The sequence below is a fragment of the Rhinolophus ferrumequinum genome, chromosome 17, assembly GCF_004115265.2.
Source record: "Rhinolophus ferrumequinum isolate MPI-CBG mRhiFer1 chromosome 17, mRhiFer1_v1.p, whole genome shotgun sequence".
Classification (NCBI taxonomy): Eukaryota; Metazoa; Chordata; class Mammalia; order Chiroptera; family Rhinolophidae; genus Rhinolophus; species Rhinolophus ferrumequinum.
Window position 1 is genome coordinate 36,063,776 of NC_046300.1, and position 14,650 is coordinate 36,078,425.

Here is a 14,650-nt window from a genome sequence, read left to right on the forward strand (position 1 = left end):
AGAGACATGTGACTTTTCCTTTCCCTCCAACACTTAGAGGACATTGTACGGTTATTAATTGGCTTAATTTCAATACTGTTGTGTCCCAGGGAACAGGGCGGTCCAAGGAGAGGAAGAAAGACAGGGAACCACAGGTTAGTGGACTAGTCAGAACATACACATTTATTAAGTTCTCCATCTTATATGGGTGCAGTTTGTAGTGCCCTGAAACAATTATAATAGTAGCATCAAGGATCACTGATCACTATAACAAATACAATAATAACGAAAAAGTTTGAAACATTGTGAGAATTATCAAAATGAGAGACACAAAGTGAATAAATGCTGTTGGAAAAATGATTTAACTCAGGGTTGCCACAAACCTTTAATTTGTAAAAAACACAATGTAACTAACAATTGTCATCCCAATAAACTTTAATTAAACACACACACACACACACACACACATACACAATATATGCAAAGTACAACAAAGTTGAATGCAATAAAATAAGGTTTGCCTATCTTTACTAAAATAATTTACAAATTTTCTTTATGCGTTTCAATTGTTAGAATTAACAGATAATTTTGGAAACTATATTATTAAAGCAGAAGTTTAATATTTTATTTTTCTTACATGTTATCTAAGATAAGGTTTAAACTTTCAAGTATATCAACAAGAAATAGGCACAAAGCCCCAAAACAGAATAAGGACAATTTAAATATTTATTGCCTTTATTTCACAAAAAATCATATGAAATAATACTACAATAAATTTTGAAATATGGATTCTTTGTAAGTTAATAATTTTGGTTATAGAATTGTAATAACTTTCAGAGGTTAAAAATTCACTAGCATAGGGGAGGACATCAACAGACATTGGAACATATTCTTGTGCTAGACAGGACGGAAGTACTCAAAAAAATATCTAAAGCACACAAGAGCAGGTTTGAAAGGAATTCCCTCTTGCTAAATCTGCAATAATTTGAGCACCAAAATAAATAACAATGGTAATCAATTTTAACCAGTGGAGTAGATAGGAAAAAAATAGGATTGCATGAGTCCACATTGATAGATTTTAAAAAATGAATTTAAAATGTAAAAAATGAATAAATAAAGGGAGAAGAAAAAGTTCTTCCTTATAGCAGAATGCCAACAAATAGAAAATAAATGACAGTTAGAAAATCACCATTTAGGTTACCATTTTTTGACCATGAGAGTAATAAATGAGTCAGGCAAGATTCATAAATGAATGCTAAAATTATTACAGCAAAATTTGGTAAGAAACAGGACTATTTATATAGTTTTTAAAATCTTCCCACAAATTACTTATAATTGAAAAACAATAAAATGGTAACTCTACACAGCAGAAACTTTAGAGACCCCACCTTACTAAAGTGATCTAAGTTAACATCACCAATAGTAAATAAATTGACATCATGTACTTCCTGATGTAACACACTGATGACAGAATATCATTTAAGTAGAATTTTTGCCCAGAATGTATAATCTAAATCTAAACATGTAGAGCAGACAAAACTAAATCAAGAACCTTTTATAAAATAAGTGGTGTGTACTCTTCCCAATGTTCACGCTATGAAAGACAAACGCAGACCAAAAAAGACAAAGAAACCAGTCCAGATGAAGAGAGAGGGGAAAAAGAAGGACGTAACTAACTGCAATGTGTTATGGTTTTGATCCTGGGCTGGGGGAAAATTGTTGTAAAACATATTATTAATATATATTTTACATTGATAAATATATAAATATATACAGGATTTAAATTATATTATTATATAAATATACAGATAAATAGAGGAAGAGGGAGAAAGTGAGGGAGAGGGAGAGGGGGAGGGAGATGGAGAGGGAGCGGGAGCGGGAGAGGAAGAATGTAAGTGTGCAATTGTGAAAAACTACTGACAATTGATGAATCAGGTGAAGGAGATAAAATTCATTTTTAATTATAACTTCTTTATAATTTCACTTTAAAAAGCTATCATAAGAATAGATAAATTCTTTTAAATTTTGGTCTTACATATTCTGAAGCTATTACTGTAATAGTTAAAACAGTACTGGCATGGAAGAAGGAAAAAAAATTCAGTTAACCCTGAAGAGTGGGACTGGGAAAATTCTAGTTGAACACACAGAACAGTCAAGCATATGGACAAGACACTTCCCCAAAACAGCTAGACAGTAAATTTTAAGGTATCTTCAAAATGTTAAGTACAACTGAGGGTTAATAATAGCAAACATTTTGGTAGTTCATTGATATTCTTGCTCCAAAAGGATGTTTTCTCTGGATTCTAATTGAAAGTACAGAGTTAGAATCTAAAATATGAGCTTGCATGGTTCTATGAAGAATTGGTTGAATATAGTTTTGGATTTTCAATACTGGGTATCTAAAGAGATGTTTCTAAGAGATGCTGAATGCTAAACAATTTCTAATTGCTAAAATAAAGAAGAATATAATCTAGTAGTGATGCACTCAAAGTTCACACGTTTCAAGTTTAAGAATATGTGTCTAAGAAGTTAACAAAGTTAAACTAAATGTCACATAAATATGTTCTCTTATTTAAAGAAATTAAAATAAAATAGGGCAAATAATACATATGCAGTGAAAACTAATAGAAAATCGAAATAACCATAGAAGACAACATTGTGAGACTTTTACAAGTCAGTTCTAAGACAATAAATGACAGTGCAGTGAATTAAAAAATAAATTTAGACATAGTGATAACCCGTAAATGAAAGAGTTGTATCACTCTTATTCACTTCTTGAGGAAAATGAGAAAACCAAAAAAGGAGTATCTAACTTTATCATTCCCTTTCAACTTTGAATCACAGCTTGAGAATATCACTGAATTGTATTTAGGCTATTAAAAAGTTTGAGACGAAGAGAGGATGAAGTTGAAGAGTCAGTAATAAATGAAGAAAAACAATCGGGTCAAATATTTAGCCTCTTTCCACAAACTACAATAAAAATACCTAAATTAAGAGTAGCTGTTACATAAAGAAGGGATAAAAAGCATGAACAGTGTTAGGCAACTTAAAAAATTAATCATAGCAGTAACTCAGCACTGTTTCTGTGATTAACTTTTAATATAAAATTATATTTGTTACATCTATTGAAATTCTTATTACTTTAGCATATTGAAGTATCATCTAAGCATTCCATATTACCAAATGAGAATAGATGAGATCTCACCCCTAAACAGTACCTGTACCTAACTATGGGGTTGGTATTTTGGTTAACATAAATGAATGTCTGCAGTGCACAAAATAACTCTTCATTAACAACAGGTGGTTATTGCCATTAACAATAATTGTAATGATTAACAATAAAATTAATTGTAACAATTATAAAATTAATTACAATAACTTAACTGTTAGTTAACAATTAATTAATGACAATTCTTATGTAGAATTATGTTGGCTATTCTAAGTCTCTTCCAGACTAGGGAAAGTTTGTTGAATCCTGCCCTTTCCTCTCCAACTTACATATGAATGCAAAAAGTTCTACAATCTGCTAGAAGTTCCCAAACCAATTTAACTATGGTTCTGTAAGAAAAACTAAGCCACACCTAAGACTTACTATTATCAATACCTAGAATAGTGCCTGAAATACAGTCATGATCAGAAATTTTCATTATATTAAACTAATCAAGTTTTAAAACGGCTACTATAGTAAGTATTGATATTTTCCCTAGAAGAGTAGTAATGTTCACCTTAATATTAAAAATTTGGGAACATCATAGCAATGGTTCTCCATTTTTTTCCTGCTCAAACCTGAAGATATACAATACATGTATCGGCAGCATTCTATCACTATGGCAACAATTCTCAAAGGAGGTGGCTATATTAAAGAATTATGAATTACTTTCTATGAAAGGCTTTTGATAATCCTGTGTGGTGACAGAAAAGCTTAGCTTTCTAAAACGACATAGAAGGAATATTAATAAACTCCTACCTGTTCTGGCATAGCTCCGTGTTCAATTCCAGTCTTCAATAATCTGTAGCAATTACCAAACAGATCCCATTTTGTAAGGTCATGAGCACTAAAATAAACAAAAATGCATTAACTTTATTCTAGAGTACAAGAAAACTGAAATTTGAGCTTACTTTCAGTGACTGGTAGAACTGTAGAATTGAAAAAGATCTATAATAAAAAATGTTTGAGGGCTCTTAGGAAGGAAGGAAGGAAGGAAAGAAGGAAGGAAGGAAGGAAGGAAGGGAAGAAGGGGTAAACAAGAGAGGGAGAATAGGAGGGGTATGGAGAGAGCTCAAGATGATATTAGGAATTCATTGAAAGAAATCAGTAACAATAAAATTTCACATATTTAAGTGAAGGTTACTACCACATGGTCCACCTAAGCTTATATTCCACATGGGTAAACTTTCTTTCTTTTTAAAAATACCTTAAACCAATATATTTTAAAATCCAATCACAATTTCAAAATACAAATACGTGTATTTTTGAAAAAGAGATTTGACAAAATCAGGGGAAAGAAAATATGGCAACGTTCAATAACTTTAGTGTAGCTATTTACGTGGGCTGAAGACTTCAAAACGGTAATGCTGAATTGATTTACAAACTCATCAATAAAGGGACATACAAATTACAATCTGAAAATGACATTTATTTCATTGAATGAGCCTTTTTTCCTTATTCAAATCCAACTATTCTGTCTACATAAATAAAAAAGAACAATTCAGGAATAAAAGCTCAGAAATAACCTTCATGGTATTCCCCCAAACACTCTTTCTTATTTAGTAAGATTTTTAAAAGCTATCAATTGAAAATTATACCTATGAAACTCAAGCTTATGAAATAAGCTCATCAAATTTGTTAAAAATACTGATTAACTTAAACCTTTACAGTGTGCATTCATTACACTGAATGATAAATCTTCCTTCTTAAGTAACCAAATTATAATAAAACCCCATAATTTATCTGAAAAAAATCTGAATAAAGAAAAAACGATACAGTATATCTCAATTATTTCTCTAAATTTTCCCATTGTTACATGGATGCTAAACATTAAAAGACAACCAATTCTGTTTTATGTTGGCTAGTATTTGTTATTCACCAAATCTACTTTAAATAAAACCACGTACTTGTGAAAAGAAGTTAACCGTTTTAATGTAGAAAGAACATTATAAATATCATCATCATCAGCTTCTTCTCCCTATAAATAAAAAGTAGACATCACCTCATTACTATAACTTTACTCTCATTCTCAAATTCACTTGAAAGTCTATTAATACTTACTGCCTAACGAAAAACTCTTTTCTATTATATAAACAGTACAAATTCACTGTTGGCAAATAACACAAAGCAAAAAACCAAAAAAATCAAAAACACCTCTATTCCAACACCAAGGGATAACCAATTTTTGCATTTTAAACAATGTCATAAACATGACTTTATACACTTTTCTGATGAATACTTTACGATAAATTTCTTGAAATTATTGAGTGAAAGGGTATGTACTTTAAAGATTTAATAGTTATTTCAAACATTTTACTGGCTGTCAGTTACTTCTGTAGCTTCAAAATCACAATGAAAAATAAAAAATTGTTGAAAAAAATTTTTTGGCAAGTTAAAATTAAATTTAAACATAGGGAACATTTGGTTACATGCATTAAAAACAAAATCCTATCAGCCTTTAGTCAGAGCACAGAAAACTATGAGGGTTCCAGGTTACCTTATACAGATTGGAGGGAGAGAAAAGGAGGCGTGAATCACAAATAATTATAAAAATTACCAGTTGGAGATGTTTGCTGCTATCTTGGGCACACCATGGGTAATCAGTCATTCCTCATAAACACACTTAACTTTTATGTTCTACTCATTAGCACATCATAATCATTTAGTACTATTAAAAGCAAATTAGTTTCCAGGAATAGAAAATGAAAAATGATTTAAGAAAAGCTAGTCCTTAAAAAGATTTTTCTTAAGAGGGAGAAAAAAAAAATCTCACTTTTATAAAACATATTTTTTAAAAAAGAAAAATAAAGTGGACAATTGCAATAATTATGCTAAGTTCTAAATGGGGTAGAGAATTCTACTAAATTTTATTTTAAAATGAAAATAATTTACACACTCAGCTACCTTGCATAATTGTTAGCCAGAATTATTATATGTACACATTAACTTTAAACAGACCTCTTGCAACAGATCTTCCACAGAATGATTGAATCGATCTACAAACTCATCAATCAGCTGACTTCGAGCGATGTCAACTCTGTTCTGGATGGTATATTCTTCACTGCATAATATACTGTAGGTTTTACTGCAGGCTTCTAGAACATCTGATTCTACGTGTTTCTCCACAACAAACTTAATCTGTTTTAACAAAGCATCCAGATGCTGAGGAGGAAAAAAGAAAAACTATGCTATTGAGATTAAAAACAAAAAATAAAAATAAGCATCTGTCAAATAACAAATAAGCCTATATAACCACATAAAATTAAAATAATCCAGTTAATAAATATGACTATAATAGCAGAATTTCAATTTCATAGTGTCTTACCTTTTCCATTCTACCTGTGCTATAAATTTCTAGATCAAAATACTGTGGAATTTGTAGCAAGTTTGCTACCTTCTCTGCATCTGCAGAATACTAGAAGGAGGAGAAGCAAAGAAAAAAAGAAGTAATTACTTTAATAGTATAGTGTAATAAGCAAGCTCAGTGATATATTATCACAAAAAATGTAAATGAAACTGTACCTTTGATAGCAACATAGGAAGTGTGATAATAAAATGCTCAGTCAATTTGTTTCTATCATCAATTTGAGTTTTCCTTTCTTTGGCAGTTAGCACCTAGAAATAAATTTAAATGGGCAAAGAATAAGAGTGTCATATACTAATTTATAAATCTAGAATATTACATGGAATAATGAAGCCCTGGCAGGTTATGTAACAGAATTTTAAGAGGAGCATAACAAACTAATTACTAAAATAAAAACATCTAGCCTCATGCAAATTTCTAGTTAACATACACTACTTTATTAAATAGCTACTTATTTAAGAATAAAGTTTTATTACTTGTTTAGATTAAAAGAAAAAATAAACATTTCTATAAAATTAGTTATGAATATAAAAATATTAGAACTAATGGAGAAATAATTTTTCTAGTGTTTTAATCTCAGTATGTTAACAGTGATCTCTCATATGTTAAACACTTTTCTAAAAATATTTAGAAACTAATGCTTTTTTTTTAATACTGTCAAGCAGTTAATAAATTTTCACTTATTTTTATGGCATATACTAACAATATGGCTAGACTCATTCATATTTGGTTCTCCTTGTAACTTAAACTCATAATCTGTTAGGCAATAATCAAGACAGAGGGATATATACAGCCTGTGGTCACTGAACAAATTCAAGCTGATGATACCCATCATTTTAGCCTGAATTCAACTAGTTAAACCATAGGTAGTTCCAAAAGTAAAATATTAAAATTCAAGTTCAGTTAAGATAATCATTTCCCCAAAGCATTCTGCATTTTATTATTATCTTGAAGGAATTTAGCATCATAATGTTGGTTTCACAGAACAGAAATACTCCAGTATTAGTGCTGTTTATGTACTCGTGACATTGCTGCTCGCTTCCCCCAAAGCGAATGATCCAAGGGAGAATAAGATGAGGATGAAATAAGTGCCTGACCTAATAATCATATAATCAAAGATAGCTATTTCCCCAAAATCAGTATCCTTAGACCTTTCATATATTGTCAAATGAACTTCAAGACTTCTCAATATCCTGAATACTTTTCTAGACATATATTCTACTTTATATCTAGTGCCTTTGCTTTGTACAGAACTAAACACAACATTGGTACATCATTCCAAAGTGATTATTTTGCATGTGTAAGAGGTTGAAAAACATTAAAGCCCCAGCAAAAAGAATCAGATACGAGCCCCTGTTACTTCTTGCATATATTCTCAAACATTGAGGTTCACATTTATTAAGTGGCCACATGGTGAGGATCTAAGGCCTCCTACCAACAATCAACACCAAATTATCAGCCATGTGAGTGAGCCATTATAGACACAGCAAATTAACAAGCCTTCAGAGGCTGAAGTCCTGACTAACATCTTAACTGCAACCTGTGAAAGACCCTAAGCCAAAATAACAGCTAAGCCATTCCCAAGTTTCTGACCCACAGAAACTATGAGATAATGAAGGCTTATTGTTTTAAGCCTCTAAGTTTTGAACTAATTTTTTACATAGCAATAGATAATATAAACAGTAAAGACAGAAAGTGAACCTGGGTATCTTGCTCCAAAAGAAAGCAAGAAAGTGCTCCCAAAAATAATAAGACATGTCAAAAGGACAAGAAATTAGCTTGAAGGGGCTCTCAGTCCAAGTTGGGACTATACATAATTTTAAAATTTTATTTTGGAAAATTTCAAAAACACTCATACTGTCGTTATTGTTTCATCAGTTCCCCTAAAGTTTTTTTTTTCTTCTGAAGCATTTTAAGGCAAATTCTTCATGTATCATTTCACCCATAAATATTTAAGACTATGTTTCTGACAGAGGAAGGCTTAATAAAACAATCTCCATCAAAATGAAACAATAATTCCTTAGTATCATTTCATTTCATACCCAGTCCATAGTTTTCTCAATCTCCATTTTTTTTTATTATTTCCTAAAACTGTATTCATATTTAATGCAATTTTTGATATGGTTAAATTTATGTCAGCCATTCTGCTATAGTTATCTGTATATATCTTATGTCTTTTTCTGTGTTTCTCTGTTCCTCCTTAACTGCCATCTTTGGGGTGAAACGTTTTTTAGTGTACGATTATAACTTCTCTGTAGATTTTGTATTCTCTTTTTAGGTATGAGTGGTTGTTTTAGGGATTACAATATACTTCTTTAACTTATTACAATCAACTCCAGCTTAATACTGAATTAATTAACAGCAAAAACTAGCAATTTTGCTCCAATATAGTTACATTTTCTTTATTCTTCTTTGTGCTATTGTCACATAATAGTGGATATGATATATATGATCTATATATCATATCATCTTAATACTATAGTGTTATGATTACTGCTTTAAATAATCTCATGTCCCTTTAAAGAAAGTAAGAGAAAACAATTTTAAAAATGTGTAATATACACAGCCTTTTATATCCACCGTATATTTGCTATTTCTGGTACTCTTCATTCCTTTCTGTTGATTAGTTACCACCTGGTATTATTCTTTAGCGCATAAAGGACTTCTTTCAGTATTTCTTCTAAGGTAGGTCTTTTAGCAATATGTCTTGCAATCTTTGTTTATCTGGGAATGTTTTTATTTTACCATCATATTTGAAAGATAATTTTACTGGATTTAGAATTTTTGGCTCGCAATTTTGTTGTCCTTCAGTGAATATGTCATTCTATGTCTTCTGGACTCCACTTTTATTGATAAAAAATCCACTGCTAATCCTAATGCTGTTTTTCTCTTGTTGCTTTCAAGATTTTTTGTTTTTGGCTTTCAACAGTATGATTATCCTGTGTCTACAGGTGATTTTTTTGTTTATCCTGCTTAGTTTTGTTAAGCTCTTTAGATCTGTGGATTAATGTTTCTCATAAAATTTGGGAAGTTTTTGGCAATGATTTCTTCAAATGTTTTTCCTTCCTCTTTGTCTCACTCCTTTCTTTGTGGGACCCCATTACACAAATCTGGACCCCATTACAAAAATGTATTAGGGCTGTTATCAGATTTCTGAGACTGTTCATTTATCTTCTACCCTTTTATCTCTCTCTTCTTCAGAATGGATAATTTCTAGTAATCTTTCTCCATATTCACTGTTTCTTTCATTTCAAATCTCTTATTGAGCCCATTTAATGAATTTTACATTTCTGTCTTTTACTTTTCAATTTAGAATTTCCCTTTGGTTTTTCATTTCGGAGGTCCCTTATTTTTTGTCACTTTTTTTTCTTGTAATTCTTTGAACATATTTACAAAAAGGGCTCTAAAGACTGCTAAACCCAACAACTGGACCTACTGAGAAGCCATTTCTATTGTCTGCTTTTGTCCCTGAGTACGGCCACATTTTACTGTTTCTTTGCCTATAATTTTTCTGGAAAAGTGGACATATCTGGATAATATAGTAACTATGGATTTTATCTTATTCCGTTAAAGTTTCATTTTAAAAATAAGTAACTTTTAACTTAAACAGTATAATTTGTCTCTGCCGCGATGTGTGGCCTCTGCTTGGAATTTTTATTCTTATTGTTTTTAACTTGTCTTCCTAGGAGTCCTGTTTTTCAACAGATTATCGGTCAGTCAATGATTTGGGCAGAGGTTGTGCTCAAATACTTCAAATCTGTAAGGCTTCTCTCCTCTGAGACCTGACCTGTTTGTGGGTTAGAGAGCATATTCAAAGTTCAGCCATTTCTTAAATTTGGCTTGACTTGTTTTCTCCTGGGTTCTCTCAGGTTTCCCAGTCAGCCAAGAATGTGTGGATAGCTTATCTAACTCTTATATGGATTTCTCACTTCCAGAATTTTTTAGTTGGATTCTGGGCCAGTCCATTGTTCTTAACAACTGGGACTACAACCTCTGCATATCACAACTATGGGTTTTCCTTGGTCTTTTCTACCAAGTTTGCCATTACTAGTTGACAAAAGGACGTTTGTTACTTGTGCCTTACTGAGTCTACCCCGCTGACAGCAAGCTGCTGGTTTTTGTGGACAATACCACTCTGGTAAAACTACAGAGCTCATCAATCACACTAGTGGGGTGTGTGTATATTGTAACCCCAGGCAAGAAAGCCTTTTACTGGGAGTTTTAGCGGTTTTTCAAGAAAAATACTTGTCTATTTGTTTTTTATCTTTGATAAATTTCCAAAGCCCTGATATGTTGACAGTTTGTTTTTTTACATTTTTAAATTTTTATACCTTTTCTCTTTTTTAATTCTGGAATATATAGCTCTTTTTAATTCAAGTATAGCTGCCATATACATACTTATTTTTTTCTTGCAGAGAGGAACTGCCTACCTCTTCATATCACCAGAGCCAGGCTTCCCATCTATAACTATCTCAATTCATCTTTAGTAACATTAAATCTGCATTATTAGCCCCCATATTACAGGTGAGGAAATAAAGGCACAAAGAAAATAAGTATCCAAAGATTACATAACTGCTAAATAGAAGAGCTTGCAAACTAGGCAGTTTGCCTTTAGGGCCTTTCTGCAATTTTAAAAGATTATGAATGTGAAAATTCTTACAACTACTAGAATAGAAGCAGGTACAGGTGCTATCAGAGCATGGAAGAAAAAAATCTATTTTTGGAACATGATTATAGCTGACAGGATATAAAGATGAAGAACCACAACATGTATCGTTTACAAAAATACCATGTATTGAGGGATACATATAACAGTAAAATTTTCAAATACGTAAGACAGTTAATTACATTAAAAACCTTTTTGTAGATTTCTCATTAACATAACTTACTCTCTTGCCAGTACCCCTTCCCACTGGAGGATGTGCCTCAGCAGCTTGACGAATTGTACAAACCATTAGCTCTATAAGAGCGCTCTCTTGACGGTCAGACATTGCTAAGGTGAAACAAAACACATTAGTATGAGTAGATTTATAATAAACATGCATAAAAAATGAACACAGTTATAAAAAACTGCAAACATATTCTATTACTAATTATTTTAAAGACTGAAATTAAGTTTTGCACTTTGTTTTTCTTTTTCTAAAAAGTAGTTATGTGCTTGTTGTTAAGTCAAACAAGAAAAGACATATACAAAGTAAAAGAGGATAAACTCTTGTTTTCTCCAATACTATACTTGGTTTCTTCTAATACTATACTTCTGAGTTAGGCATTGCCAGAATTTTACTGTATTTCCTTCTATATCATTTCAAAGCTCTATATCCTTCTATATCATATTCAAAGACATAACAAGGTATCTTTTTTTGAAAAAGATCATGCTATCTTTCTATATATTTTTTAAAAATTAACAATAGATTTTAAACATCAAGTCACTGCATACTCATATGAATAATTTCCTTAATTATAAATTATTGTGATGACATCATAGAAATGGTGGCATGAAATGAGCCTCTTGAAATCTCCCCCGGAATTTACAACAAATTGAACAACTATAATTCCACAAAGGATTCCCTGCATAGCAGACAGGCAAGGCTAAGAGACATGCAACTGAAATCATCTAAAGGTGGGCACACTGGGCGAGCAGCGGAGGAGGGAAGAGGGAAGTGTGAAGAAGCAGGCCACATGGGCGCCAGACACAGACCAAGCTCGGAGCTCCGAGCTCCCTGCATTTCGGAGCAACCGCAGTCACGGGAGGGAAGAATTCGGACTGCTGGCACTCCCCTTATGGCCCACAGTCCCACATGAGGGATTAGCATATAACACAGCTGAACCCAACGCTCACAGCAGAGACCTCAGAGCAAAGACTAAGGGAAGAAGGGTGAAAACGGAGGTTTAAGCCCTCTCACTGCCAACCAGAGACCAGAAGGCTTAGGCACGGAGCCTAGCAGCCTCCTCTCTCCCCTCCCAGATCTCACCCACCCCCATCCTCCCAGTCCTAAAAGCAGAATGATAGCAGTGTCAGATCAAAAGAACAGAATATATGCAGTTCTGAGAACTGCAGCCCCACAGCTACGGACTTGCAGCCCACCTAGGTCCGGGCAGGGAGCCTTGGGGGCAGGACAGGCTATGCTGGTGGTCACCGCCATTGCTCACAGCCACCGCTCAAAACCCACCCCCGTCCCTGCCTCAACTTATCTGGGCGGATCCCTGTAAGGATAAACAGAGCCGCTGAAACACACAGGCCCTGAATCTGGTGCAGGAAGACCTTCAGAACTTCAGAAGCTTTACACATCCCCCAATGGAGGTGGTGCCCTGAGACCCAGGCATCCTGCTCACAGAGGAGAAGTCCACCTTCCGGGGAATCCCCCCATTGTGTCAGAAGACAGAAAGTGCAGAGAAAATATAACACTACAGCATGAGAGAGAATTAAAGGCTGCAGTTGTAAAGAAATAAAGCATTCTACCAACACCTACTGGAAAGCAAAGGAAAGACCTCTTCCTACCAACCTGTTGCTGAACCCACTCCTGTAGATGCCTAGAAAGAGAAATAATAATTCACTAATTGCCATGAATAACCAAGGTAAAAAGGCAGCACAGAAAGAAAGTGAAAAGTTCCAGAAAAAGAACTTAAAGACATGGAAGTATGTGACTTAAATGACAGAGAATTCAAGATTGAAGTTCTGAAAAAACTCAATGAGATGCAAGAAAACACAGACAGTTAAATGAACTCAGAAACACAATCAAAGGACAACAGGAACATTTTACAAAAGAGACTGAAATTTTAAAAAAGAACCATAGAATTTTTGGAGATTAAGAACTCAATAAAAGAAATGAAGAATGAAATAGCCAGCTTAGATGATAGAGCTGACCAAATGGAGGAAAGAACCAGTGACATCAAAGATAGAAATCTGGAAATGACATAGATTGAAGATCAGAGAGACTTGAGAGTTAGAAATTAAAGAAAAGAAGATTCTAAAAGAAATTAAAGAACTCTACAAGAACTTGCTGACTCCATCAGACAGAGCAATATAAGAATAATGGGCATATTAGGAGGAGAAGAAAGAGACAGGAAACAGAGAGAACTTCCCAAACTTGTGGAAAGAACTGGATCCTTGAATCCAAGAAGCAAACAGAACACCTAATTACCTCAACCCCAACAGGCCTTCTCCAAGGTACATTGTATTGAAGCTGCCAAAAATCAACAACAAAGGAAGAATCCTCATGGCAGCAGGGAAAAGAAAACAATAACCTACAAAGGAAAGCCCATGAGATTATCATCAGATTTTTCAGCAGAAACTCTACAAGCCAGACCCTTCTGGCTTGAATATTGAGTAGACTCAAATATTCAAACTATTGAAAGAGAGAAATTATGAGCCAAGAATAATATATCCAGCAAAGATATCCTTTAGATATGAAGGAGGAATAAAGACCTTTCTAGACATACAGAAACTGAGGGAATTTTCTAAAACACGACGTGCCCTACAAGAAATACTGAAGGAGGCTATCTGACCAGCATAAATAGGGATAATCTGTGACAACAAAAACATAAAAGGGGGAAGAGAAAAGGTCTGAAGCAGCATAAGGAAATGGAGAAAGTAAGCATGCTAAAGAAAATGGAATACTCTAAATATGAAACTTTCTTTTACACAAACTTAATGGTAACCACTTAAAAAAAACCCAGAACTGAAATATATAACATAGTAAAAGAAGAAACAGAGGGAAAAATTATAGACAGCAACACTGAAATACCTGACAGCAACAAAAAGGCAAAGAAAACACAGTCCTACCAGAAAATCAAAAATAGAATGGTATGAAATCCTCATATATTAATAATTGCCCTAAATGTAAATGGACTGAACTCAAATGGACTGAATAAAAAGGCACAGAGTAGCAGATTGGATCAAAAAACTAAACCCAACCACATGCTGCCTCCAAGAGACACATCTCAGCTACAAGGACAAATATAGACTCAAAGTGAAAGGGTGGAAATTGACACTCCAAGCAAATGGCATCCAGAGAAAATCAGGTGTCTCCATACTGATATCAGATGAAACAGACTTCAGGACAAAAAAAGTAACAAGAGACAAAAATGGACATTTCATA

At 33.2% G+C, this 14,650-nt stretch overlaps 1 protein-coding gene across 1 annotated transcript in view; it reads right to left on the bottom strand.

Moving 5' to 3' along the window:
* The window catches only part of STAG1 (stromal antigen 1), a 260,872-nt gene that overhangs the window by 58,752 nt on the left and 187,470 nt on the right, over positions 1 to 14,650 (bottom strand). The window contains 6 exon segments of the mRNA XM_033131991.1: positions 3,947 to 4,034; positions 5,095 to 5,165; positions 6,146 to 6,349; positions 6,513 to 6,602; positions 6,710 to 6,802; positions 11,441 to 11,544. Of these exon segments, the coding sequence (XP_032987882.1) occupies positions 3,947 to 4,034; positions 5,095 to 5,165; positions 6,146 to 6,349; positions 6,513 to 6,602; positions 6,710 to 6,802; positions 11,441 to 11,544 (650 nt within the window).